The sequence below is a fragment of the Heterodontus francisci genome, chromosome 17, assembly GCF_036365525.1.
Source record: "Heterodontus francisci isolate sHetFra1 chromosome 17, sHetFra1.hap1, whole genome shotgun sequence".
Classification (NCBI taxonomy): Eukaryota; Metazoa; Chordata; class Chondrichthyes; order Heterodontiformes; family Heterodontidae; genus Heterodontus; species Heterodontus francisci.
The window spans coordinates 27,354,479-27,382,335 of record NC_090387.1 but is presented as its reverse complement, the minus strand read 5'-3'; the positions used below and the strand labels follow the sequence as shown (position 1 = coordinate 27,382,335).

Here is a 27,857-nt window from a genome sequence, read left to right as displayed (position 1 = left end):
TGTAGAACTTCAAAAGACTATAGATAAGTTGGTAGAATGGGCAGACAGGTGGCAGATGAAGTTCAATGCAGAGAAATGTGAAATGATTCATTTTGGTACGAAGAACATGAAGAGACAATATAAAATAAAGGGTACAATTCTAAAGGGGTTGCAGGAGCAGTGGGACCTGGGTGTATATGTGCATAAGTCTTTGAAGGTGGCAGGACAGGTTGAGACAGCGGTTAATAAAACATGCAGTATCCTGGGTTTTACTAATAGGGGCTTGGAGTACAAGAGCAAGGAAGTTATGTTGAACTTGTACAAGACACTTGTTCGGCCTCAGCTGGAGCATTGCGTCCAGTTCTGAGCACCGCACTTTAGGAAAGATGTGAGGGCGTTGGAGAGAGTACAGAAAAGATTCAGGAGAATGGTTCCAGGGATTTGAAACTTCAGTTATGAAGATAGACTGGAGAAGTTGGGACCGTTTTCCTTGGAGAAGACAGGGCTGAGAGGTGATTTGATAGAGGTATTCAAAATCATGAGGGGTCTGGACAGTGTGGTTAGAGAGAAACTGTTCCCACTCCTGAAAGGATCGAGAACAAGAGGGCACAGATTAAAAGTAATGGGTAAGAGAAGCAAAAGCGACATGCGCTAAAACATTTTCACACAGCAAGTGGTTAAGGTCTGGAATGTGCTGCCTGAGAGTGTGGTGGTGGTGGGTTTAATTGAAGCATTCAAAAAGGAATTAGACAGTTATATGAGAAGGAATAATGTGCACGGTTACGGGGTGTGTGACCATCTTCCATCCTGTGGACGTGTCTGACCCACTGAAGCTGCCTCTGTTTGATTAGTGCCAACACACTTGGGATTATTGATATTGTATTGAATTTCCCCACCATGAGCTGGCAATAAACTAATAATAATGATACAATAAGATACTTTTTAACTGATTTTTATTTTAAATATAAATAGGTCAAATTCCACAATGGCTACAAGGTACACTCATACGAAATGGACCAGGCATGCACAAAATTGGAGACACTGTCTACAACCATTGGTTTGATGGGTTGGCACTGCTACATAGTTTCACTTTTGAAAATGGTATGTTACTATAGAACAGAATTAACCTGTTTCCACATATGGAAATAATAAATATCAGAACCATTATGAACATTCTGTCCTGTCTATTAGTTTAATTAGGTGTGTGTTCTTCATTAAGCACATAATCTGCATGCAAAATCTAGATAGTCTGTCTCAAAAGGTCTGTCAAAGGCCCAGTGGAAGGATGGTTGATGTTTGTCACATAAAGCTTTAAACCATGGCTTTACAGAGATTTCACTCAGCTGGATTTGAAAAGTGGGAAAAGTCAGATCTACTCAATCTCGTCTCATGAATGTTATTTTGTTTTCCTTCAATGTTTTGTCACTAACCGTTCTTTCTCCATATTTGTGTGTAATAGTGTATTAATCACTGGAGTAAAGAATTGGCTCGAAAGATATTCAGTGCAGGTTTTATTTTGGTTCAGAGATATTTAAAGTAGAATTTCACTTCTGTGTCGTCTGTACTGCTGTTGTGAGAGCAGTAACTGTGATTATTATAACATTACAAGAGCAGCAATAGATTAATATGCTTATCTGGGTTGTCTGATAGTTTGCTTTTAGCTGGTAGCGGCATATGGAAAAAGGGACCTGATTTATACCATTTTACAAGTGGTGTGAAAATATAGAACTTTAGAATTTAAAAAATGAAATGCTTAGAGTGACAGGTGCAAAAACAACCCTCATTGTTGCCTGCCATGGGCCTACTATGTCTATCTTTTGATAATTGTATATTAACTGTGTTTAATTGCAAACAGGTGGTGGGCATTAACTGGGCATTCACTGGAGCCCCCTTTACCTTCTGCAACTGGTGGGCACCGGAGGACTGGAGTGCATTATCACCCCCAGGAATGTTATTTTAGTTTGATTTAGTTACGTTTCCTTTACAGTTTGTTCTTTGTTACTGTATAGTATGGGTGCTCCTTCAATAGGGATATCTAGCCCCTACCTTTAATTGGTTTGGTTTTTCAAAAGAGGCATAAATAAATAGTGGGCACCAGGGAGACTGGAATGCATTATCACCCCAAGGAATGTTATTTTAATTTGAATCGTTAAATCAGTCCTTTAAAGTTTTTGCTTTTTGTTCTTGAATATTACTGCTGCCGCTTCAATAGAGGCACTTAGTTTCTCCTTTTAAGTTATCATTAGGTTCATACTGTGGTTATTGGGTTAGGGGTGTATGCTTGTAATGTGTAATTCTGTAAATAAATATTGAAGAGTGCAAAGATTGGTTCCAGTTCTATCCTTCATCAACTGGCTTTCTGGAATAGACATCTTTGTTCTTTTCTTCCCCCAAGTTTTCCCAATGAGAGCCACCCAGTGCTCCTCAGCTCAGCACCTATGGATATCATATAACCATAAAATGATACAGTACAGAAGGAAACCATCATCCCATTTTGCTTGTGCTGGCCTATTGGTAATGCTATCCAATTCATTCCACTTCTTTCCTCAAAGCCCTGTAATGTTTTTCAGTATTGTTTTTGATTGTATAATCAGAAAGAAGTCAGTGCCTTCAGGTGAGGATAGGAGAGACGAACAAATGGTAAGAAAAATAAATATTTTAGCTATCGTCCTCTATCCATTGAATAGATGTGTCCAACAGCCTTAGTGATGTGTTTTCTGTGCTGTGTCATATGCGCTTCAGGGAAATTATCCTTAAATATTCTAATATGTGTGAGATCATTGCCCAGCTGATGCTCTATTTTGAAACTGGCACCAACACAAAAGCCCCACAGAAATGGATGCCAATTATTGACTCCTGGTGGGAGTATGCAATGCTGCCTGAAAATGAATCAAGCAGTGATATCAGCTCCAGCTGCAGATAAACAAATACATTTTTAACTCCAAATATTTCATTATTCCGTATACATTCATCAGCATTCAACTCTATTGGGACGAGTCCCTGACATTTCCAAACCTGAATTGTATGTACTATCATTTGGAAGTAGGACAACTTGTGGCTAATTGAGGTTGGGTAAGTGCAGCAGATCTCAAAACCTAAAGTTGTGGGACACAAAGTGGATGAACTTCACAAACTTCAGATCCTGAATTTCCGAGGCTACGGTGGGAAATTGAAAATTCATTTCTACTAACCACAATGATTACTGGCTTTTATATTCTTAAATCTAGGCGAGGTGTTCTACAGAAGTAAGTATCTCCGCAGCGATACTTACAAGTCTAACATAGAAGCCAATAGGATTGTGGTGTCAGAATTTGGCACAATGGCTTACCCAGATCCGTGCAAGAATATCTTTTCCAAGTAAGCATGAAGTGAACTATAGATGTTTCCTAGATATTTTAAGTATCAAAGAAAATTATATCACAGAACTGTCGACATTTGCAGCACAGGAGTTCATTAGGCCTATTGTATCGATACCAGCTCTTTGCGAAAGCAATCTATTGCTCTGCACTCTCCCTGTAGCCTTGTATCTTTCTATGCTTCAAATATTTATCTTATTTTCCCTTAAAGAAAGCAATAGGCTGTGCCTCAATCAATCCCAGTGGCAAGCATTCCATGCTCGCAACAGATCTAACTTCTTTCTCACTCCCTTAGTGATAATTTTAAATTGATGATTTCATCATCAACTCAACAACTAGAGATGATAGTCCTTGCTTGTTCACTCTATCAAAACTTATCATTTAAAAATACTTCTGTTAAATATCACATAGATTTCTATGTTCCAATGTAAAAAGTACTGGTATCGCAAGTATCTCCTTAAAACTATAGTTGCCCATAATCCTGGTGAACCTATGGTAAATGCTTCAATGGCTTTGATGCCTTTACGATGAAGCAGTGTCCACAACTGCACATAGCACTCTAACTGTGGACTAACCAAGTTGTTGGATATATTTATCATTAATTTGTTACTCTTGCACTGTATGTCCTTATTTATAAAACCCAAGATTCTACTTAGGACTTTATCTACCTACACCTGCGTTTTCAGAGAATTTTCTATTTGAACCCCTAGATCTTTTTTTTTTAATTCATTCATGGGATGTGGGCGTCACTGGCCAGGCCAGCATTTATTGCCCATCCCTAATTGCCCTTGAGAAGGTGGTGGTGAGCTGCCTTCTCGAACCACTGCAGTCCATGTGGGGTAGGTACACCCACAGTGCTGTTAGGAAGGGACTTCCAGGATCTTGACCCAGTGACCGTGAAGCAACGGCAATATAGTTCCAAGTCAGGATGGTGTGTGACTTGGAGGGGAGCTTGCAGGTGGTGGTGTTCCCATGCATTTGCTGCCCTTGTCCTTCTAGGTGGTAGAGGTCATGGTTTGGAAGGTGCTGTCTAAGGAGCCTTGGTGCATTGCTGCAGTGCATCTTGTAGATGGTACACACTGCTGCCACTGTGCATTGGTGGTGGAGGGAATGAATGTTTGTAGATGGGGTGCCAATCAAGCGAGCTGCATTATCCTGGATGGTGTCGAGCTTCTTGAATGTTGTTGGAGCTGCACCCATCCAGGCAAGTGGAGAGTATTCCATCATATTCCTGACTTGTGTCTTGTAGATGGTGGACAGGCTTTGGGGAGTCAGGAGATGAGTTACTCGCCGCAGGATTCCGAGGCTCTGACCTGCTCTTGTAGCTATGGTATTTATATGGCTACTCCAGTTCAGTTTCTGGTCAATAGTAGCCCCTAGGATGTTGATAGTGGGGGATTCAGCGATGGTAATGCCATTGAATGTCAAGGGGAGATGGTTAGATTCTCTCTTGTTGGAGATGGTCATTGCCTGGCACATGTGTGGTGCTAATGTTACTTGCACTTATCAGCCCAAGCCTGGATATTGTCCAGATCTTGCTGCATTTCTACACAGACTGCTTCAGTATCTGAGGTGTCGTGAATGGTGCTGAACATTGTGCAATCATCAGCGAACATCCCCACTTCTGACCTTATGATTGAAGGAAGGTCATTGATGAAGCAGCTGAAGATGGTTGGGCCTAGGACACTACCCTGAGGAACTCCTTCAGTGATGTCCTGGAGCTCAGATGATTGACATCCAACAACCATAACCATCTTCCTTTGCGTTAGGTATGACTCCAACCAGCGTAGAGTTTTCCCCTGATTCCCATTGACTCCAGTTTTGCTAGGGCTCCTTGATGCCATACTCGGTCAAATGCTGCCTTGATGTCAAGGGCAGTCACTCTCACCTGATCTCTTGAGTTCAGCTCTTTTGTCCATGTTTGAAGCAAGGCTGTGATGAGGTCAGGAGCTGAGTGGCCCTGGCAGAACACAAACTGAGCAGGTTATTGCTAAGCAAGTGCTGCTTGATGGCATTGTTGATGACACCTTCCATCACTTTACTGATGATTGAGAGTAGACTGATGGGCGGTAATTAGCAGGGTTGGACTTGTCCTGCTTTTTGTGTACAGGACATACATGGGCAATTTTCCACATTGCTGGGTAGATGCCAATTTTGTAGCTGTACTGGAACAGCCTGGCTAGGGGCGTGGCAAGTTCTGGAGCACAGGTCTTCAGTACTATTGCTGGAATATTGTCAGGGCCCATAGCCTTTGCAGTATCCAGTGCTTTCAGTCGTTCCTTGATATCACAGGGGGTGAATCGAATTGGCCGAAGTCTGGCATCTGTGATGCTGGGGACTTCAGGATGAGGCCGAGATGGATCATCGACCCGGCACTTCTGGCTGAAGATCGTTGAAAATGCTTCAGCCTTATCTTTCGCACTGATATGCTGGGCTCCCCCATTATTGAGGATGGGGATATTTGTGGAACCAGCTCCTCCAGTTAGTTGTTTAATTGTCCACCACCATTCACAGCTGGATGTGGCAGGACTGCAGAGCTTAGATCTGATCCGTTGGTTATGGGATAGCATAACTCTGTCTATTGCATGCTGCTTACGCAGTTTGGCAAACATGTAGTCCTGTGTTGTAGCTTCACCAGGTTGAAACCTCTTTGAGGTATGCCTGGTGCTGCTCCTGGCATGCCCTCCTGCACTCTTCATTGAACCACGGTTGGTCTCCTGGCTTGATGGTAATGGTAGAGTGGGGGATATGCCGGGCCATGAGGTTATAGATTGTGGTTAAGTACAATTCTGCTGCTGCTGATGGCCCACAGCGCCTCATGGATGTCCAGTTTTCCATTGATAGATCTGTTTGAAATCTATCCCATTTAGCACGATGGTAGTGCCACACAACACCATGGAGGGTATCCTCAATGTGAAGGCGGGACTTGGTCTCCACAAGGACTGTGCGGTGGTCACTCCTACCAATACCGTCATGGATGGATGCATCTGCGGCAGGCAGATTGATGAGGACGAGGTCAAGTATGTTTTTCCCTCGTGTTGGCTCCCTCACCACCTGCTGCATACCCAGTCTGCAGCTATGTCCTTTAGGACTCGGCCAGCTTGATCAGTAGTGGTGCTACCGAGCCACTCTTGGTGATGGACATTGAAGTCCCCCACCCAGAGTACATTCTGTGCCCTCGCCACCCTCAGTGCTTCCTCCAAGTTGTGTTCAACATGGTGGAGTACTGACTTATCAGCTGAGGAAGGGCGGTAGGTGGTAATCATCAGGAGGTTACCTTGCCCATGTTTGGCCTGATGCCATGAGACTTCATGGGGTCCAGAGTCGATGTTAAGGCCTCCCAGGGAAACTCCCTCCTGACTGTATACCACTGTGCCGCCACCTCTGCTGGGCCTGTCCTGCCGGTGGGACAGGACATAGCTGGGGAGGGTGATGTCTGGGACATTGTCTGTAAGGTATGATTCCGTGAGTATGACTACGTCAGGCTGTTGCTTGACTACTCTGTGGCACAGCTCTCCCAACTTTGGCACAAGCCCCCAGATGTCAGTAAGCAAGACTTTGCAGGGTCGACAGGGCTGGGTTTGCCATTGTCGTTTCTGGTATCTAGGTCGATGCTGGGTGGTCCGTTTGGTTTCATTCTCTTTTTATTGACTTAGTAGTGGTTCGATACAACTGAGTGGCTTGCTAGGCCATTTCAGAGAGTGTGTAAGAGTCAACCACATTATTGTGGGTCTGGTGTCACAAGTAGGCCAGACCAGGTAAGGGCAGCAGATTTCCATCCCTAAAGGACATTAGTGAATCAGATGGGTTTTTACAACAAACAATGGCTTTGTGGCCATCATTAGACTAGCTTTTAATTCCAGATTTATTAATTGAATTCAAATTCCACCTTCTGCTGTGGTGGGATTTGAACCCATGTCCCCAGAGCAATATCCTGGGTCTCTGGGTTTCTAGTCCAGTGACAATACCACTACGCCACCACCTCCACCTGCCAACATCTGCAGCCTAGTGGGTCTTTGCACCAAATATTGCTTCCTTGTAGTTTTTCTTCCAAAATTTCTTAGCTTAAACTTCTGCACATGAAATTGCTTCTTCTAATCTCTTATCTTGCCCATGCCTTCCCTAAGCATTTTATAGTCCTTAATGCTTATTGTTTTCCAAACCTTCTGCTTTTGTGTCATCAGCACATTTTGAGACTGTATTCCTTGTGACCCAAATAATCTATCTATACCAAGAACAAAAACTGACCCATTACTGACCCTCAAGGTACACCACTGCCTGAAGCAAAACCCAATGATGAATTTTTTTGTTTCCTGTCTGTCACCTTTCTACTCTATATCTCCTCTTATACCATAGACCAGAATTATTGTGGTGTAAAGTATTATTGAATGTCTTCTGACAATTCATATACACTACATCTAGTGAACTCCTTTTATCTATCCAATCTGTTGTCTCTTCAAAAAACTCTATTAAATTCATCAGAAGTTTGCCCACAACTGATATTAGATTTTTTAGCCTATGGTTACCCATTTAGCCTGCTCTCCCTTCTTAAACAATTGTCTAGTCATATGGCAAAATTTGTATGTAAGTGTATTTTAAAATTATGATCAGAGCTTCTGTTGGGCTGAATTTTATAAGCCTGCCGAAAAAAATGGCAGCCCGCCTGTGCAGGCCATACGCCAAAGTGCCACCACGATTCCAAGCTCATTTAAATAGCTGGGGTGGGAGGCCCCCCCCAATCACATGGAGGGGGTGGGCTGTCCATCTCCAGCAATGGCATCAGCTCCCGTGTGCAGGTGCTGACACCATTTTTAAAGGGCTGTCAGCCCTACCAGGAAATTTAAATATTTAAAGTTAAATGGAATTTTAAAAATACATACATCTCTTTTGCCCCCTCCCACCCCCATAACAATTAAATTAATTATTTGCCCTTATCCCCACAACACTTACCTTTACCATCTGACCTTAACCCCCCAAACTGCGCAAACTTTCACCTACAACCCTTCCCACCGTCTCCTACACCCATGACCCTAATTTGACTCCATTTACCCCCCCCCCCCCTCCGTGCACTGATAACTTTACCTCCCCTGGCCCCCCTCCCCCAACAAGTGTTCCACCTCGTTTCCCCGGACAGGGATCCGAAGGCATGGCAGTGCCGGCTGCCAGGGTGACGATTGCGGTGGGAAATCAGGAGGCAACGTGAAATTAATTAGTTCATGTATTTTAATTTATTTAAATATTTAGATTGCGGTCCCATCGTCGAGCAGCAGGGGGGGGCCGCCACGAGGCCTGGCCGCCGGTAATATTGGGCCGAGCCCTGCCCTTGTCGAGGTCCATGATGGGCCTCATTCGGGGCCATCTTCAGGCCTGTTCCCACCCCCCCTCCCCAGCCATGGATCCCGATGTTGAGGGCTGCTTAAAATCCAGCCTATTTCATGGCTTCTTTCAACAACCTAGGTGTATACTATTAGGATCCGATGACCTATCCACTTTGAGTTCTACCAATATTGCATAAACAATTCCTTTTGTACTGTCAGCACTACAAATTGTTCCATTGCACTTTGACTCAAAATGGAAAACAACTGAATCAAACATAAGCAAGTAACACACCTTTGTTTTTATTTTACAGGGCCATGTCCTATCTCACGCATGTTATTCCTGATTTCACTGATAACTGTTTGATTAATATAATTAAATATGGTGAGGATTTCTTTGCTTCATCAGAGGTCAACTATATCAGAAGGATCGATCCAAGGTCACTTGAAACACTGGAGAAGGTGAGATTGATTAAAATAAACTCTGTTGGAGGGATTCTGGTTTACACCTCTGTAAACAGTTGTGTTTACATGGAAATGGTCACCAATGTTTAACTAAGATATATTCAACAGTTAAATATTTTAGATGTATTTTGGTTGTATCAATTGACCAGGAATGGTTCTGTTTTAACCTTCCTCTTGAATTAAAGTTTATTGTCCCACTGGCAAGACACACCATTTTCTGAAAGGGAGGATGAATGGGCTACCCACTCCCAGACCTCTACTAATACAATTTGAGTGAGCCAATAGCCAGTGGACTATGCTACTCTGCTTGAGATGATTCATCCCTTTAAATGTCTCATCTTTCACATGGGGAAGGGCCTAGATTTTACTCTATAGATTTTACTTTATAGTAGTACAAACAGATTAGAAATTCTGTAGACAAGTGGAAAAAGATGGACTCCTTCTAAAAGGCCCCAAATTTCAAGCACCATACTCCATTTTATATTTCTGAGTCCCTTCAGTTTCATGGTACAGTACCTCAGTGCCCAGAGTCACAGTGACCATTTTTATGGATGGAATCTTCATGAATAGCTGTAATTTTTAATTTCTCTATGTGTTCTAATATTCTGCAACAAGCAGAGACCCATAAAACATTTGCGGTCAAATTAGTATCTCGATTGCAACAGTACTTTTTTAAATATAGGATTTCTAGTTATTCTTTCACCAAGGACTTCAACAGAATCAAAACTTCGCACTCTGGAAAAAGCTACATAAAGCTGTCCATGTGTAAAACCGCGCCTAGGAATATAAATACAAATTTTGTCAAGGTCTTGTGACTTGTTTATAGTCATAGAATATGAAAGTCTACCTGGGAACTGTTTTCTCCTGAATTGAAAAGGCAGGTTTAGATCTGATGGGCTTAATATTATTCAAGGAATAACGCTCTATTTCCTTGAAATCTGCCTGTTATAATTTCATCTATCATCGAAGAAAACAGCTTACAAACAACCAATCTTGTTCCATGACAAAGTCCTTGTTGAGGATTTAAGCTGCACAGCAACATTACAATTGCTCCTTCCTTGAGTCTGCATTTTTTGCAGTGGCATACCCATTGGAGTTAGACTGTTACATAAGAACATAAGAACTAGGAACAGGAGTAGGCAATTCAGCCCCTCGAGCCTGCTCTGCCATTCAATACGATCATGGCTGATCTAATCTCGGCTTCAACTTCACTTTCCTGCCCGTTCTTCCATAACCCTTCAACCCATTTCTAATTAAAAATCTGTCTATCTCCTCCTTAAATTTACCCAGTGTCCCGGCATCCACTGCACTCTAGGGTAGTGAATTCCACAGATTCACGACCCTTTGAGAGAAGTAATTTCTCCTCATCTCTGTTTTAAATCTGCTACCCCTTATCCTAAAACTATGACTTCTCATTCTAGATTGCCCCACAAGAGGAAACATCCTCTCTATGTATACTTTGTAAATCCCGTTAAACATCTTATATACCTCAATTAGATAGACTTCGTCTATAGAATCAATGCTGATGTATCCATTTAATTCATATGACAGCTTTTCGGAAACTTTTTCATTCAAATGGTGAATCTTCATTTTTAGCACAAAGAATAGCTTTCAAATATTCGGTTCTGATGAAAGGTCACAGACCTGAAACGTTAACTCTGCTTCTCTCTCCACAGATGCTGCCTGACCTGCTGAGTATTTCCAGCACTTTGTTTTTATTTCAAATATTAAGTTGTATCAAATAATTGTTTCCTTCACCAATTCAATCATCTCATCCACCCCTCCCATGCCATCTCCTTCCCATGCCATCCCCATCCAAGCTGTTCCATCCTTGCCATGCCATTGCTCACGCCCTCCCCATCCCATTCCTTCCATCCTCCCATATCATCCCCATCCCTCTCATCAATTCCATCCCATTCCTCACGAAAGCAATCTCTTTAGCCATGGTAACTTTTATATTGGGCTCCCCTCACCACCTGCTGATTTGGGGTTCGCCACCGAACAACCCCCCCCCCCCCCACCTCCTCCCCCCCACCATCCCACCGCTGCCATTACAGCCATCGCTGCCACCAATCTTGGCAGCCGCAAGTCCGTCACATGCTCCAGTCTTCCATGCGTCCACGTGCGCTAGGCATTGCCCACCAAGTAAACCCATCAACAGACGCGCCCCTTCAACTGACCAATCAAAATAGTCTGGACAGACAAAAGGCAAGTATTATAATTTGAATTTTTGCTAAAAAGTAATTTTCTTAAATGCAAAATAATAAAAGTCTTTGTTTCAAAACAGTAAAAGGAAGTGGATATTCAAAAGGTGAAGAGTGGCTTATTTTGTCTTTGGGATATTTATATAGGTTGACTACACTAAATATGTTGCTCTGAACCTGGCAACATCTCATCCACATTATGATGGAAATGGAAACACTTACAATATGGGCACCTCTATAGCTGAGAAAGGCAAAACAAAGTACCTGTTTGTGAAGATACCAAATACAAAATCAGGTAACTGCTGTGATTAAGTTTTATCATACGGCGAAGTCTGAAAGATTGGTTTTAGTTTTAGTTTGCCTGTATGGTTCAGTGTGATGTTGATACTTCCTCTAAGCAAAGTGTTTTGTCAGCTTGTTTTTTTAAAAAAAAATTAAATATTTCTTGAAGTAACCCCCTGAAGGGATAAGGTCATTGTCAAGATCCAGGAGTTCTGGTTTATCTCAACTGCCACCACCCCACAAACCGTTTCAAGTCAGAAACAGGGAAACCAATGTAGTTCCTCTTGCTGTGTTACAGTAGTAGTTACTGGAGATCAGATCTAAGAGTTTTATAGCTGAGGACCACACCACGTGGTTCATCTGCTGACTGAACTATTTTTAATGCTTTTTAAGATACTTGTTCAAAATGTTGTGAAATATTCAATTTTAGCAAAATGTCTCAACTTAAATTTCTATTTATTTCTTTATATATGGGTGAGAAAATAAAAGACTCATTAAGAAAAAAATTACTCTGGCTAAAAAATATCTTGAACTATAAAGAAAGAACTTACATTCATGTCACATCTAATATTAGCCTTAGGGTGCCTGTGAGTGCTATGCAGCCAATGGATCACTTTTGCAGTGAAGTTACTGGAGTTCTGCAGGCTCACCACTACCTTCTCAAGGTAGATTAGGAAAGGATAATAAATGTTGCTCTTGCCAGCGATACCCACATCCCATGAACAAATATTTTAAAAATGCAGGAGCTAACTATATGCACTGCAAGGTCCCACAAATAGTCAAGAAATGACCAAATACCCTGTTTAGTGGTGATAGTTGAAGAAGGATTATTGTTCCGGATTTTCCGCTGCTCCTTTTCAAATAGCTACATGGAGGTCTAGAAATTATATCTGCTCAAATTGGGCGTGAGCCTGCTGTAACACACACAGCACACACCTAATGAGGTTGATGACAGCACCAAGGAAAATTGGTCTGCCAGCCTCATTAGTACAGTACTAGTGAGCTGAGGGCACCATTTGCGATCCCAAAAGATAGCTTGCCGGTTGTGGGGCCGGCGGTGGGGAACAACAGGATCAGTCAGCTCAGTGACTAACCGAGATCTTCAGGAAAAGTGGAAATCACTCAGGAGGGTTTGAACGATGGCTGGCAGCGGCCCACAGATTTAATGTGGAGCCGGGGTAGCATTCATAATTCTCCTGGCTCCACAATAAGGTAAGTAAAATGCTTCAAACTTGCCTTTTGGCGAGCAGCCACCATGCTGCATGCGGTGGTCATTCACAGTTTAATTTCACAAAGGGGCCTGAAACTGGTGTTAAGCCCCTGATTTGCATGTGCTTAATGTCAGTAGCAGGCAGGTGCCCTAGATCCCTACTCAGGATCCTCACCAATATGGCACAGAATGAGACCACGCACACCATATTGGACCCTCAGGCGTGATCTAATTTCTAGGCCAGGATCTTTTACCTCAATCTGAGGAGTTTCACTTCAAGGGCTGATTCAACAGACAGCACTGAAGTGTCAGCAAGAGATTATGTGGTCACTTCTGAAGTGGGTTTAAATCTGAAACTTAGAAGTGAAAGGGCTAGGAACCTTAGGCAAGTTGGTGCTTTTATAGAAACTGCACCAGAACACATTAGCAGTAAATGACAATCACACATTTTGGTTCAATGTTGTCAATTTCTATAACTACATTAAAATTCTGACAAATGCATTGCAGATACTTAACTATGGAAAGATTTGAATTCAAGAATCAAAATTCAAATGGTCAGGTTTCAAAATCCAAAAACAAAGTGGGGCGGTCTCAAGTGGGCCATGCCTAGATAAACAGGACAATCAGATGGATGCATCAGTGTTCCCAGGGCCACATTAAGATTTCCTCAGGCCCAGGGCACCAAGAACATTTGGGCCCTCTCTGTGACCAACCCTGCCTCTGTGCAACTCCCATGGCCCGGCGGAGGCAGGCTCACCCACAACTTTTCAACTAGTGGGCGGGGCCACCATCTCAATGTTAAATTCCAGCCCACATGCCCACACACCTTGCAGCCATTAAAACAAACACATATTAAAACACAGAAAATATTAAATACCCAACCTTGTGAAAAGCTGCCGAGTCTTCTAGAGGTTTTACCATATCTCCCGACTCTCCTTTGAGGCTCCATCAGCATCTTCTCTCTTCTTCTCACTGGCTTTTTTAAATTTGTTCATGGGATGTGGGCATTGCTGGCTAGGCCAGCATTTATTGCCCATCCCGAATGGCCCTTGCCACTGCATTCCATGTGGTGTAGGTACACCAATAGTGCTGTTAGGGAGGGAGGTCCAGAATTTTGACCCAGCGACAGTTAAGAACCGGCGATATAGTTCCAAACCAGGATGGTGTGGCTTGGAGTGAAATTTGCAGGTGGTGGTGTTCCCATGCATCTGCTGCCCTTGTCCTGCTAGGTAGTAGAGGTCATGGGTTTGGCTTCTTCAGCATCTTCCTCCCCTGCCATGAGGCTCTGTTGGCATCTTCTACTTTGCCCGCTCTGTTCACAAGCTTCTCCAACATATCCTGTTGTTGCTGGGACTACATGCAGGCTGCAAGGCACAGGCACCCCAATCACAATCAGGTAGCTAAACTCCCAGGCCCCTTTTTGGCTGAAACCCATAGGCATGGGCTCCAGAGGCCTGTGTTAATGCAGCCCTGTGTTCCCTTTCTGCTTGTTCCCAATCCTTCCTCAATCACCAAGGAACCTCAATACCGACAAACCCAGCCAATAAGCCCGCCAACAAATGTTGCACCAGGTGCTCTTCTGCTATCTCACCAAGGAATCAGCAGGAAAGTAATAAATTATAAAATTCAACAACCTATGCACTTGCTGATATCACTGTCACATCTTGTTGCCTTTTATCCTTAATAATTGTTGCTCACTGTTACGACCTCAGTAGAGACAGTTAACTTTAAAACAAGATGTATGAACTCCCCAGACTGATTAAAGAATTACATGACAGGATTGCATGTTTTAAGACTTCTCCTATAACAACTAAACTAAAAATCAGCATTAACTAAACAGCAGTTAGCAGGTAGCTAATACACTAAATTACAGAGAAAAGTATTTCCCATTAACACACTTGAAAACCCCACACTACATTTACATGTTAGTGTTCTCAGCAAAAAAAAAAGTTATCCTTGTGGTTAAAAGTCCCAAACTCCTCCCAGTTGCAATGGATTGGTTCTCTGAGTGTCCTTCACAAATGTCCTTTTCACTTACTTCTTCCGAGCACATTCGACTGGTCTTCCGTTAATAAGGCAATCTCTGGTGACCCTGGCCGTCTTTTTTCTCTCTGTCTCTCTCTCTCTAGAGTTTGCCACTGACAGCTTGCTGGTCTTCCTTTCTTCCTTACAGCCTGCCTGACCTAGGAAAGCCTGTTGATTCAGATTAAAAGTCAATAGTCATTATCTTTTATTCGTTCTTGGGTTGTGGGCATTGCTGGCTAGGCCAGCATTTACTGCCCATCCTTAATTGCCCTTGAGAAGGTGATGGTGAACTGCCTTCTTGAACCATGGCATTCCTTGGGGTGTAGGTCCACCATCAGTGCTGTTAGGAAGGGAGTTCCAGAATTTTGACCCAGCGACACAGTCCATACGTCTGGCCATAGCAAAACCATCTGGGCCTTTGTGTTTCTAGGTGTTAAAAATTGCAACTTGTCTCTGGGCAGAATCGGAATGAGGTCACATGTCTCCTCTGAATGTCCATTTAACACTGTATTAAAGATCACAGTTTTTAAAACCATAATCATACTACCAATTCCGGTGTTCATAACACTCACACACAACCTGGAAGTATGTGTAGAAACCCCATCCTAAAATTTCCTTTTCTCTTGCCAATTATTTCTGCTCAAGGTGCTGACTCTGCTCAGATATGACTTCTGTCTGATATGTGAACCTTAGCAGTGAGATTTGGCAGCTGTCGCACATGCATTTCTGGATTGCTAAATAGTATGATTAGATTAGATTAGAGATACAGCACTGAAACAGGCCCTTCGGCCCACCGAGTCTGTGCCGAACATCAACCACCCATTTATACTAATCCTACACTAATCCCATATTCCTACCAAACATCCCCACCTGTCCCTATATTCCCCTACCACCTACCTATACTAGTGACAATTTATAATGGCCAATTAACCTATCAACCTGCAAGTCTTTTGGCTTGTGGGAGGAAACCGGAGCACCCGGAGAAAACCCACGCAGACACAGGGAGAACTTGCAAACTCCACACAGGCAGTACCCGGAATCGAACCCGGGTCCCTGGAGCTGTGAGACTGCGGTGCTAACCACTGCGCCACTGTGAAGGCGGAGGAAGCCTGGCCAATTATTGCCTCCCTAGCCCATGGGAACTAAGACCAATTGTAGCACTATGACTACTGCCACAGCTGAGAGCACATACCAAAAATCAAATTTGGGACCGTCTAGGTATCTGTGGCTCAGTGACTTACTGACTAAAGCCACTGAGTCACTAGAATAGCCATCAAGAAATTCGACCCTAAATAATAAATAAAGTTGGGATTTGGGATAGTAATTCCACAACTTTCAGAACTGTGAAATTTCAGTGAGAGAAATTTGAGTAAGATTGTTAAGAAATACTTTCCCCTTAGGGGGACTTTTCTATCATTAATTTGCCTGGTTGCAAAGCGCCATATTAGCTTTTAAAATCATTATTTTCTACAATTTTGTAACTAATATTCCTTTTATTTTGCAACAAACAGATGATACAAAGAATGCGTGCTTTAAAAATTGTGAAATATTATGTTCCATTCCATGCCGCTCACTCCTCAGTCCCAGTTACTACCACAGCTTTGGTATCACCGAAAACTACGTTGTCTTCATAGAACAGCCATTTAAGTTGGATATATTTAAAATGGCTGCAGCCTACTTCAAAGGATTGAACTGGGCCAGCTGTCTGGGTTGGCACCCGGGCGACAAGGTAGTTTTAGTTTTACATTTAACCAATCTAAACTCCAAGTGAAGTACGTGGGTGTTGTTATGGATGGATAAAGCTGGAGCCTATCTTTACTCAGTTTCACATTTATTGTACAGAGTAAAAGGATTACAAATGTGTGATTCCTCAGTCAAAACCTCCACCAGTCTCAGTAGGTGTCTGCTTATAAGTGCTCAAGACCCCAGTTAACATCCTCCACCTGCATATAATCAAACAATTGAAACACAATTAACAGATTCCTTTCTTTCATAATATGATGTGGATTAATATGCTCAAAGAACATTTCAAAATAAATTAAAATAAATTCCATATTGGGTACAAAGTATTACATCGTGAGATACCACCTCCAGCACCCCTAACAATTTCCTTGTACTAACATTTATTTTTGTGAAACAATTGGATAGCTGATGACTTGCATCTACCCATTTAAATTTGGAGATTTCCTTTCTCTCCAGCATTTGTTTCAATCCAGCAAGGTCAATACATAGTCTTTTCTCACTCACACTTTTTGTAGAGCCTACGTTGTCCCACAAAGAACGGTTATCCACATAACATTCAATGGTATCCTATCTTCAGTCTGTCCCTTGTTCAGAATTTCACCAAAATATTTGACAAATAGAACCCCATATCCACTGCCTCTACAAGACCCAGTGTTTCTGCATCTAAAGTGCTTTTAACAATCTGTTTTATTTTCTGAGCATCCCAAGCTAAAGGACATTTCCCATTTTCACCCATCAGAAATATTATGAAACTAGCTCCAATTGAATACCCATCATCAAGCTTAGCATGTGAAGCATCACTATAAATTATTAGCTTCATATTCTTTTGGTCACCTAAGGATGGGAACTTCAATACACAGTTCTCCAGATTTAGTTTTTTTTAAATGTTTTATTTGCTCTTAAAACATTCTCAACTTTCAGATGTTTCATCATTGTGCTTAACATTGAAACTAGCATCTGGCTTAGTCTTAGAGCCCAACCAGCTTAATTGACCAATCAAGCTTCACAATTGCTCAGCCTCAGCTTTAGATAGATCATCATCTTTCTGTGATGACCTAACTAACAGAGATGGGAGTAACACCCTCTAAAAGGATTTTTGATTGAAAGTTATTCCATACTTAGTCTGCTTAATATCTAAATTAATATATTTAAAGGCCCCACAAGCTTGACACCCAATCTTAAATTTTGCTCAAATCTTATCAATAACATGTTTCTCAAAATCTGCAGTACCACCCCATAGGAAATCATCAACGTGCATCATGAAGATGCCTGAAACTTTCCCTTTATGATACCAATAAAATATTGCAGGATCTGCTTTTAGTTGAACACAACCAATTTTCAACAAAACAGATCTCTGAGAAATACCACACCCTGGAAGCATCATTAAGGCCGTAGATGCATTTGTTCGGTTTCCATAGTTTTCTTTCTGTATCTGCTGCCTCTTTGGGTGGTTTCAGAAACACTCCTCTCTGAAAAGTATCACCCTGCAGAAATGCGGCTTTTATGTCAATGGATCTACACTCCCAAGAATATGTGGCTAAAAGAGCTAAAAGGATTTTCAAGATTACTTTTCCAGCTGTAGGAGAATCCACTCTAACATCAGTATCACTCTTCAAAACCCCTCGCAACTAGCCTCGCTTTAGCCTTCTAAGTTCCATCGGGAGGGACTTTTTCAGTACAAATCCATCTATGTGACAAGGCTGGCTGTCTCCTATCTGGTACCTCAGAATAGACTCCAAACTCTCTCCAACTCTCTCATTCCTTATGTTTTGCTTCTGTTATTAGTTTATGTTCAAATTTATTGGCGGCCACTAAAACTTCACGATCATGAGGACTTCTAGTTCTATTCTGAGACTGCTCTCTGGTCTTCGTTTCATTGTGGAATTTGCTCAACTACGGCCTCTATTAGCACTTTGACATCTTTCGGGACTACTGCTAAAAGATCTCCCTCGCACATTATCAGAGGCTCTTTCTCCAGTATGTAATCGCTTCCTTACGCAAGAGTCACTTCCAGACCCACTATTAGACCATGCACTGCACTTTCTTACCCTCCACTCTTTCACCCCATTCTGCCAGTCCATGGACCTTGCTTCCTGGCCATCATGTTGAACATTTAACCAATATTTAAACTTGCCTGTAGATTTTCCTGCACGTCCCACAATTGTTACATCCCTCCATCTATCAGATCCCTCTGGAATAAATGTCATCTGAGTACCTACTCGGGGCAATTGTTCTTTGGATGCGATAGCTCTTTCCTGAGCATCGTGATCCCTCACATTACTATCCAACCCTTGATCTACCGCATTCTGTTGCTCAGAACCTTCATAACAAAACACACGAGTATTTGATGTACAAGGTGCATTGTTGCCCTCTATCAACTGCTCAGATTCTGAGATTTTGTAATCAACTCCGATCAATTGTGAAGAATGAACCTTAACAGTTTGATTTCCATGCTTGATGACTATTGTCTTACCATCACGACCAATTACCTTACCAGGGCCCTTCCATTCCCTATGACCCTCTCTTTTATAATACACCAAATCTCCTGAATTAAAATGTGCCTCAGACGGCCTTATGTGATGCCTCAGAGCTCTGCAAATTTTAAGAGTCCTCAGCCTTGATGAAAGCTCGTCTCCCTGCATGTAAAGCATTCAAATGTGCAGAAAAAATGGAACTAATTGTAGTACCTTTTAGAGCAGGAGGACTTTTGCACAGTACAGAAGGCAATTTGGGATTCCGCCCATAGACCAGTTGATAGGAACTATATCCTCCAACCATCTGAAGTGAATTCTTAGTGTGAACCACCCATGCCAGGGCAGTTGTCAACTTGACGTTTGGTTGGTCAGCTAAGATTTTATGCAGCATTTCATCAACCACTGCATGATTCCTTTCAGAGTCCATTGCTGAAAGGACTCTCAGCTGCAGTATTCATAACCAGAATGTTCCTGTTTTCACACGTCTCTGAACTTGTCCAGTCCTTATCCATTTCTCCATAATAATGTCTATAATCACCCTTTTGTCCTTGCTATTTATTATTACAGAAAGACTAAATCTAGTTGCTGCATCTATAAAATGTAGAATGAAAATATTCTTGTCTTTGTCCCACACCTTTAAATCCATACCTCATTAAACTCACGTGCCAATGGAAGGCTTACAATAGGACGTGATGGTGTCCTCCGATACTTTTTACAGAGTTCACACTTTTTGCTAATCTCTTCTATTATCCTTGTATACTCTTCATCAATCACACTTGCACCTTTTAGCAGAATTGTTAATCTGTGACAAGAAGGGTGAGAAAACTGTCTGTGTAACTTTAAGACAATTTGCTTTTTATCTCTGATTCTTAACAATTGATGCCATTGTTCAACACTCTGACTAGAAACATCAGATTTTGTTAAGATATACAATAATGCCCTGATGGAGTAAACTGCAAATTTACTGACTTTCCAAAAATAATTACCTTGTCGAGTTTCATTTGTGCCTTTTTCATTGAAGGCTTACTTAACAGTTAAGGTATCTCACTAGAGACTACATCAGTACTGATAAAGTGGCTTACCCCAGCTATTTTACACGGAATTACTGCTCTCTTCAGTGACTTCAGTGTGTTGTCATCACCAAACCTAAAGCTGGTAGTACTTTTATACTCCTTAACCTTGCATCAATACAATGAAGTGAATCCAGATAGCATTGCTAAAGGTGCTCATCCTCATTCCTCCAGTCTTTAACTCTTCCATTGTACTTATGCCTGCTTCTAGTATCTGGACCATTTCAAAATCTTGCAAACATTGAGTCCTACATTTTGTGTCACCGCAGAATGCCCTGTTTTTCTACCAGGGCTGGAGGAATTTCTTTAAGGCAGCAGACATTTGATTCAATAGGAAGTCTTTGTCAAAGAATCAAACCTCAGTTAGAACCAGGAGCCTGCCCATATATGACACCCTAGCACAATCTAGCAATTTAAAAGCTAGCACTGAACCAGGGATCTCCAAATTGAATTTCCTCAATCTTCTATGCAGTCTGTTAAAGTCCATGATATTCCTCTATTGAATAGCCATCTGTTTTCTGAAATCTATCAAAGTCTGACCATGCCTCAAATGCTTTCAATAGGTCATCTTTCTTGTAAATTTCATCCAAGAATTCTAGCAGAAGATCCAACCCTTCATCAGCATCCAACTGATGAGCATCTAGTTCACAAAACACTTTACATTTGATTTTACTTTTTGTAGGAAGTGAGAACGCTAAGGCCATACCTTGTTCCCTCTTTAGTAGAGCTGTAACCCATGTCCACATATCCACTTAATTCTTCCACTGTTCATATGGTTCAGACTCAGAGAACATCAGAGGGTAATTATACCCTGACAATTTAAGCTTGCTTTCGGCTGTATTTTCCACAATAGCCCATGAGATTTTAGTTTTCTATGTAAAAAACAATCCTAGTTTCCAACCTTCAGCTTGAGCAACTAACCTCTGCTACCTTGTTATACTCCAGAAAGCTTGTTATGGAAGGATAAAGCTGTAGTCTATCTTTACTCAGTTTCATATTGTACAAAGTAAAAGGATTACAAACATATAACTCCTCACAAAAAACTCTCCACCAGTCTCAATGCCTGCTTATAACTGCTCAAGCAAGACTGCAATTAACACCCTCCACCTGCATATAATAAAACAATTGATACACAATTAACAGATTAATAGGTGTTGCATGGATACAACATACTCTTGATGCACATAAATATGCAGTAACTTCATTCTGTTTAGTCCGGGAGATTTTAAGAAGTGGAACTGTTTTGAAATGCACAGACCTAACTTTGAACAATGGGAGAAATCTTCTGAATTTACAAGATTCTCAGGGGCCGGGACCATTTGTGGGTCTGAGTCCTGCCTGCCTGTACGATCTTCCCAGAGGTGGCCAATTAACAGGTCCCTCCAGGCAGGTAGGCTGCGCAAAAGGGAGGGCCATTTGGAACGCCTGAGGCTGTGGACAGTGCCACCGGGAGAGGTTGGTGCTGCCAATGTAGGTGGGAGACCACAAAGTTGCCTCAAGATCCCTCCACAGGATGGCCCACAGCTGCAGCTGTTGGCCTAGGGTACTGATGGCTCTGGGGGCGGGTGGGGGGGTGGAGATGGGTGAAATTAAAGGCCACATGGCCCCGCCCCCCCAGCCTGCCACCAGGTGGCCATCTCCAGGCACCTGCCAGGCTTTGGCTTCAGCAGGAGGTCCCTGACAAATAACCAATTTGTCCCTGTGGGCACTGAGCTGATCTTAATTAGCTACCCACTGCTGCTGGGCAGGTAGCCAGTACCGGTCAGACCCTGCATCTGGCGTAAAGCTCGGAGGTGGGAATGTGTCGGATAGATGACCCAACACATAACTTCCAGAATTTCCTCGCCCTCCTGCCTCCAAAGCCACCTCCACACAGCTGATAAAAGCCCATCCAATGTGTTGTAAATTAGATGTACACACCCCCAGCTCTCTCTGTTCCTACACCCCATATAAAATGGTACCAAGTAGTTTACATTGCCTTAAAAATTCTCTGTGTTGAATCTATGCACTGTATACCCAAATCCTGGTCATTAATATATACCAAATATATTTGGTCCCAATACCGACCCCTGGGGGACACCACTGCCCAGTTCCCTTCAGTCAGAAAAAACAATCATTCACCAGTACTCTCTGCTTTCTCTCTAACCCAGTTTCGTATCCACACAGCAACTGCCCCTTTAATCCCATAGGCTTCAATTTTGCTAGCAAGTCTATTATGTGGTGCTTTATCAAACACCTTTTGAAACTCCGTGTACATCACATCAACCGCACTACCCTTATCATCCCTCCCCAATACATCATCAAAGTACTCAAGCAAGTTGGCCAAACATGATCTTTCTCAAACAAATCTGTTTTATATATTATTTCATTTTATTAACCCATATTTTTCCAAGTGCCAATTAATTTTGACCTGGATTAATGTCTCAAGTGTATCCCCAAAACTGATGTTAGGTTGACTGGCTTGTATTTGCCAGATTTATGCCTCTCCCCTTTTTTTTAAAGCAGTGCAACGTTTGCAAACCTGCAGTCCCCTGGTACTACTCCCACATTTAGGGAGGATTCAAAGATTATGGCCCGAACCTCCACCAGTTCCACCCTTACTTCCCTCAGCAACCTGGGATGTATTCCGTCCAGACTGGATGACACTTCTACTTTGATGGGAGTTTTCTATAGGCCCCCCAATAGCAGCAGGGAGGTGGAAGAGCAGATTGGGAAACAGATTTTGGAAAGGAGCAGAAGTCACAGGGTAGTAATTATGGGGGATTTCAACTTCCCAAATATTGATTGGCAACTCTTTAGATCGAATAGTTTGGATGGGGTAGTGTTTGTGCAGTATGTCCAGGAAGCTTTTCTGACTCAGTATGTAGACTGCCCGACCAGAGGGGAGGCAATATTGGATTTGGTACTAGGTAATGAACCAGGGCAAGTGATAGAGCTGTTGGTGGGCGAGCACTTTGGAGATAGTGATCACAATTCTGTAGCATTCACTGTGGTAATGGAGAGGGATAGGTATGTGCAACAGGGCAAGGTTTACAATTGGGGGAAGGGTAGATATGATGCTGTCAGGCAGGAACTGAGGAGCATAAGTTGGGAGCATATGCTGGCAGGGAAGGGCACGGTCGAAATGTGGAACTTTTTCAAGGAGCAGATAGTAGGGGCCATTGATAAGCATGTCCCTGTCAGACAGGGAAGGGATGGTCATGTGAGGGAACCGTGGTTGACAAGAGAGGTTGAGAGTCTTGTTAGGAAGAAGAAGGATGCGTATATAAAGTTGAGGAAAAAGGGCACAGGCATAGCTCTGGAGGGATACAAGATGGCCAGGAAGGATCTGAAGAAAGGGATTAGGAGAGCTAAGAGAGGGCATGAAAAATGCTTGGCGGGTAGGATAAAAGAAAACCCCAAGGCCTTTTACGCGTATGTCAGAAATATGAGGATGACTAAGGGGACCGTAGGTCCGGTCAAGGACAATAGCGGGAGACTGTGTGTTGAGCCGGAAGAGATAAGTGAGGTTTTGAATGAGTACTTCTCTTCGGTATTTACGAATGAGAAGGGGTGTATTACTGAAGAGGACGGTGGGAAGCAGACTGGTAAGCTCGAGGAAGTGCTCGTTAGGAGGGAAGATGTGTTGGGGTTTTTGAATAACTTGAAGATAGACAAGTCTCCCGGGCCTGACGGGGTATATCCAAGGATGTTATGGGAAGCAAGGGATGAAATTGCAGAGCCGCTGGCAATGATCTTTTCATCTTCTCTGCTGACGGGGGTGGTACCAGGTGATTGGAGGGTGGCAAATGTTGTGCCCCTGTTCAAGAAAGGGAATAGGAACAACCCTGGGAATTACAGGCCAGTTAGTCTTACTTCGGTGGTAGGCAAGTTGATGGAAAAGGTGCTGAGGGATAGGATTTCTGAGCATCTGGAAAGACACTGCTTGATTCGGGACAGTCAGCACGGTTTTGTGAGGGGTAGGTCTTGCCTCACAAGCCTGATTGAATTCTTTGAGCAGGTGACCAAGCAAGTGGATGAGGGTAAACCAGTGGATGTGGTGTACATGGATTTTAGTAAGGCATTTGATAAGGTCCCCCATGGTAGACTTATGGAGAAAGTCAGGAGGCATGGGATAGTGGGGAATGTGGCCAGTTGGATTAAGAATTGGCTAACTGATAGAAGGCAGAGAGTGGTCTTAGATGGTAAATACTCAGCCTGGAGCCCAGTTACCAGTGGCGTGCCGCAGGGATCAGTTCTGGGTCCTCTCCTGTTTGTGATTTTTATTAACGACTTGGATGAGGAAGTCGAAGGGTGGGTCAGTAAATTTGCAGATGATACAAAGGTTGGTGGAGTTGTGGATACCGAGGAGGGCTATTGTCGTCTGCAAAGGGACTTGGATAGGTTGCAGTGCTGGGCTGAAAAGTGGCAGATGGAGTTTAACCCTGAAAAGTGTGAGGTCGTCCATTTTGGAAGGACAAACATGAATGCAAAATACTGGGTTAACGGTAGGGTTCTTGGGCATGTGGAGGAGCAGAGAGACCTTGGGGTCTATGTGCATAGATCATTGAAAGTTGCAACTCAAGTGGATAGGGCTGTGAAGAAGGCATATGGGGTGTTAGCGTTCATTAGCAGAGGGATTGAATTTAAGAGCCGTGAGGTGATGATGCAGCTGTACAGGACCTTGGTAAGGCCTCATTTGGAGTACTGTGTGCAGTTCTGGTCGCCTCATTTTAGGAAGGATGTGGAAGCCTTGGAGAGGGTGCAGAGGAGATTTACCAGGATGTTGCCTGGAATGGAGAATAAGTCTTACGAGGAAAGGCTGAACATTCTAGGCCTCTTCTCATTAGAAAGGAGAAGGATGAGGGGTGACATGATAGAGGTTTATAAGATGATCAGGGGAATAGATAGGGTAGACAGTCAGAAACTTTTTCCCCGGGTGGAGCAAAGCGTTACAAGGGGTCATAAATTTAAGGTGAAGGGTGGGAGATATAAGGGGGATGTCAGGGGAAGGTTCTTTACCCAGAGAGTGGTCGAGGCATGGAATGCCTTGCCCGGGGAAGTTGTTGAGTCAGAAACTTTAGGGACTTTCAAAAGGCTTTTGGATAGGTATATGGATAAAGGAGAATGATGGGGTATAGATTAAATTGTCCTTGACAGAGGACAAAGGATTGGCACAACATTGTGGGCCGAAGGGCCTGTTCTGTGCTGTATGTTCTATGTTCTATGTTCTACTTTGAGCATTCCCATTCTTTTAAGTACCTCCTTTTTATCTATTTTTAACCTATTAAATGTCTCTATTACCTCCTTCTTTACTGTGGCATTGGCAGCCTTTTTTAGTGAAGGCAGATGCAAAGTGTTCATTTAGGACCTCAGCCATGTCCTCTACCTCCACAAGAAGATCTCCTCTTTGCTGTACAATCGGCCCCACCCTTCTTTGATCACTCTTTCACTATTTATATGTTTATAAAAAACTTTTGGGTTCCCTTTTATATTACCCACTAATATATTTTCATACACTCTCTTTGCTCCTCTTATTTCCTTTTGCAGTTTTCCCCTGTACTCTTTGTGTTCAGTTTGGTTCTCTATGGAAGTATCAAGGTACATTTGTTATAAGTCTTCTTTTCCTGTTTCATTTTAATCTCTATAACCTTTAATAATCCAGGAAGCTCTAGCTTTTGGTACCCTTTCTTTTCCTTTCGTGGGAGTGTGTCTAATCTTGACCAGAACTATCATCTTTGAAGGCCTCCCATTACTCATTTACTGTTTTACCTGCCAATCTGTGATTCCAATCCGCCTGGGCCAGATCCCTTTTCAACTCACTGAAATTAGCCTTCCTGTTGAATATTTTCATATTTGATTTTTCTTCTTTTCCAGAACTACCCTAAACCTAATGATATTGTGATCTCTATTTCCCAAATGCTCTCTCACTGAAACATGCTTCACTTGCTCCATCTCATTCCCCAGTACTAGATCCTTCTTCCTTCCTCCTTGGGCTGGAAACATACTGATCAAGAAAGGTCTCGTGTACACATTTCAGGAATTATTTCCGCTTCTTTGCCCTTCAAACTGTTACTATCCCAGTCTATATTAGGATGATTGAAGTCCCCCATTATCACTACTTTAAAGTTCTTGCATCATTCTGCAATTTTTCTGCAAATTTGCTCCTATTTCTTTGCCACTATTTGGTGTCAGATGGTATACTCCCAGCACCATAATTGGTCCTCTATTGTTCCTTAATTCTAACATTATTTACCATGGTCTGTGTATTTACACACATGCACTCTGAACTCATCTTAGTCTATCTCACATTTGCCTCCTGTCTGATCTTTCCTATTTTTGAACTGCTCTCTAATGTTATTTATTCTCCCACAATCCTCTGCACATTATATCTCCTCTCTAACGCTTCATCCTAGTGCCCCTCCTCATGTCAAATTAGTTTATACTCCCCCTTACAGCACTAGTTAACCTCCTTGCAAGGACATTGGTCCCAGCCCTGTTGAGGTCCAAACCATCCAACTTGTACAGTTCTCTCCTGCCCCAGAATTGGTCCCAACGAAGACTGGCATCCAGTAAAAGGTTTGCTGGAAATACTTCCACAAAGACACACTTTTCTGTAAAGTTCTTACTGTATAACAATCATAGTTCATGAATTTTTTTAAATAAACAACACAAAACCACTGCTGAGCTCGAGTATACTTTCTAAGGTAATCTTTATTGCTCCTCCTTGTAGCACAAATCATTTTTAAGAAATACTCATAAAAAAGGATTTAGAAGTCTAAATCATGAAGTAGCATCTCAAAACATAGAAAATAATTCACTTTCGTGTCGTGTCTTAAGTCTTAAACTGCTTTACACACATGCATTTCTTACTTTAAGTGTGATAACTTGATGGTTTTTGGAAGATTGTTTATTCCATGTATTTAGGAATTAGCTTATCTGAAGTAATTACCATGTCCATCACATTGCCTCTTAAAAATGTTGATAAATTTGGCCACCATTTTGCACATATGATCTCACAATTAGTGCCATGGAATCTGTTGCATTTTTGAGATTGTACACTCAATTTATTATAAATGAGTCTTCTCTTCCATTTGAACCCTTGCCATTGCATGTTGACCTAGAGGCATCACATGAACCCATGTAATTTCCTCAACTTTGGATCCTGTACCTAGGTTAGAAGCTCCTCAACATACTTAATAAATAGTGAAGAGATAAATGATTGGTAGCATAAATAAACAATAGATTTACAGTAATTATGTACCTCATTCTTTATTAACACTCAATAGAAAACTAAACGAAAATGCAGTATCTTTTATCATGACTCACTGCTGACCACCCAGAGCTTCTTGCCTCCCCCTATGCATCATGGGACTGAAAATCAATGAAGGCTGCATCCTAGGTTATGTGCCAGGATGGATCCTCTGGGAGTCTCTGCCAGTGACCCTGGACTGCACTCTATGGTTGGAGAGAATCCCTTCATTGTATAGCAATGGTAAGTGACAGTGTTGCTATACTCCTTTGGAAATGTACTGGCTGCGGGAGTTTGTTGGGCCCTCCCCCAAAAAGCCGCCACAGCACCCTTTGTTAGCGGGCCGATAACAAAACAAACTTTCTGCTTGGTGAGTGCAAGGCATAATCCAGATCTAGAGCCTTAGGTGGGCCCTACTCTGCTGTTTGATGGACCAACACCCCTGGTTTCACCTGACGTCTAGGTTGCCAATTAGTTGTTTTTTGCTCCTTTTAACTTTGACC

General features: G+C 42.5%; 1 protein-coding gene across 1 annotated transcript in view; it reads left to right on the top strand.

Moving 5' to 3' along the window:
- Positions 1 to 27,857, top strand: part of LOC137378786 (beta,beta-carotene 15,15'-dioxygenase-like) — a 48,942-nt gene that overhangs the window by 1,198 nt on the left and 19,887 nt on the right. The window contains exons 2-6 of the mRNA XM_068049185.1: positions 952 to 1,080; positions 3,207 to 3,336; positions 8,965 to 9,112; positions 11,467 to 11,614; positions 16,348 to 16,565. Coding sequence (XP_067905286.1) covers positions 952 to 1,080; positions 3,207 to 3,336; positions 8,965 to 9,112; positions 11,467 to 11,614; positions 16,348 to 16,565 — 773 coding nt within the window. The remainder of the gene's footprint in view (positions 1 to 951; positions 1,081 to 3,206; positions 3,337 to 8,964; positions 9,113 to 11,466; positions 11,615 to 16,347; positions 16,566 to 27,857) is intronic.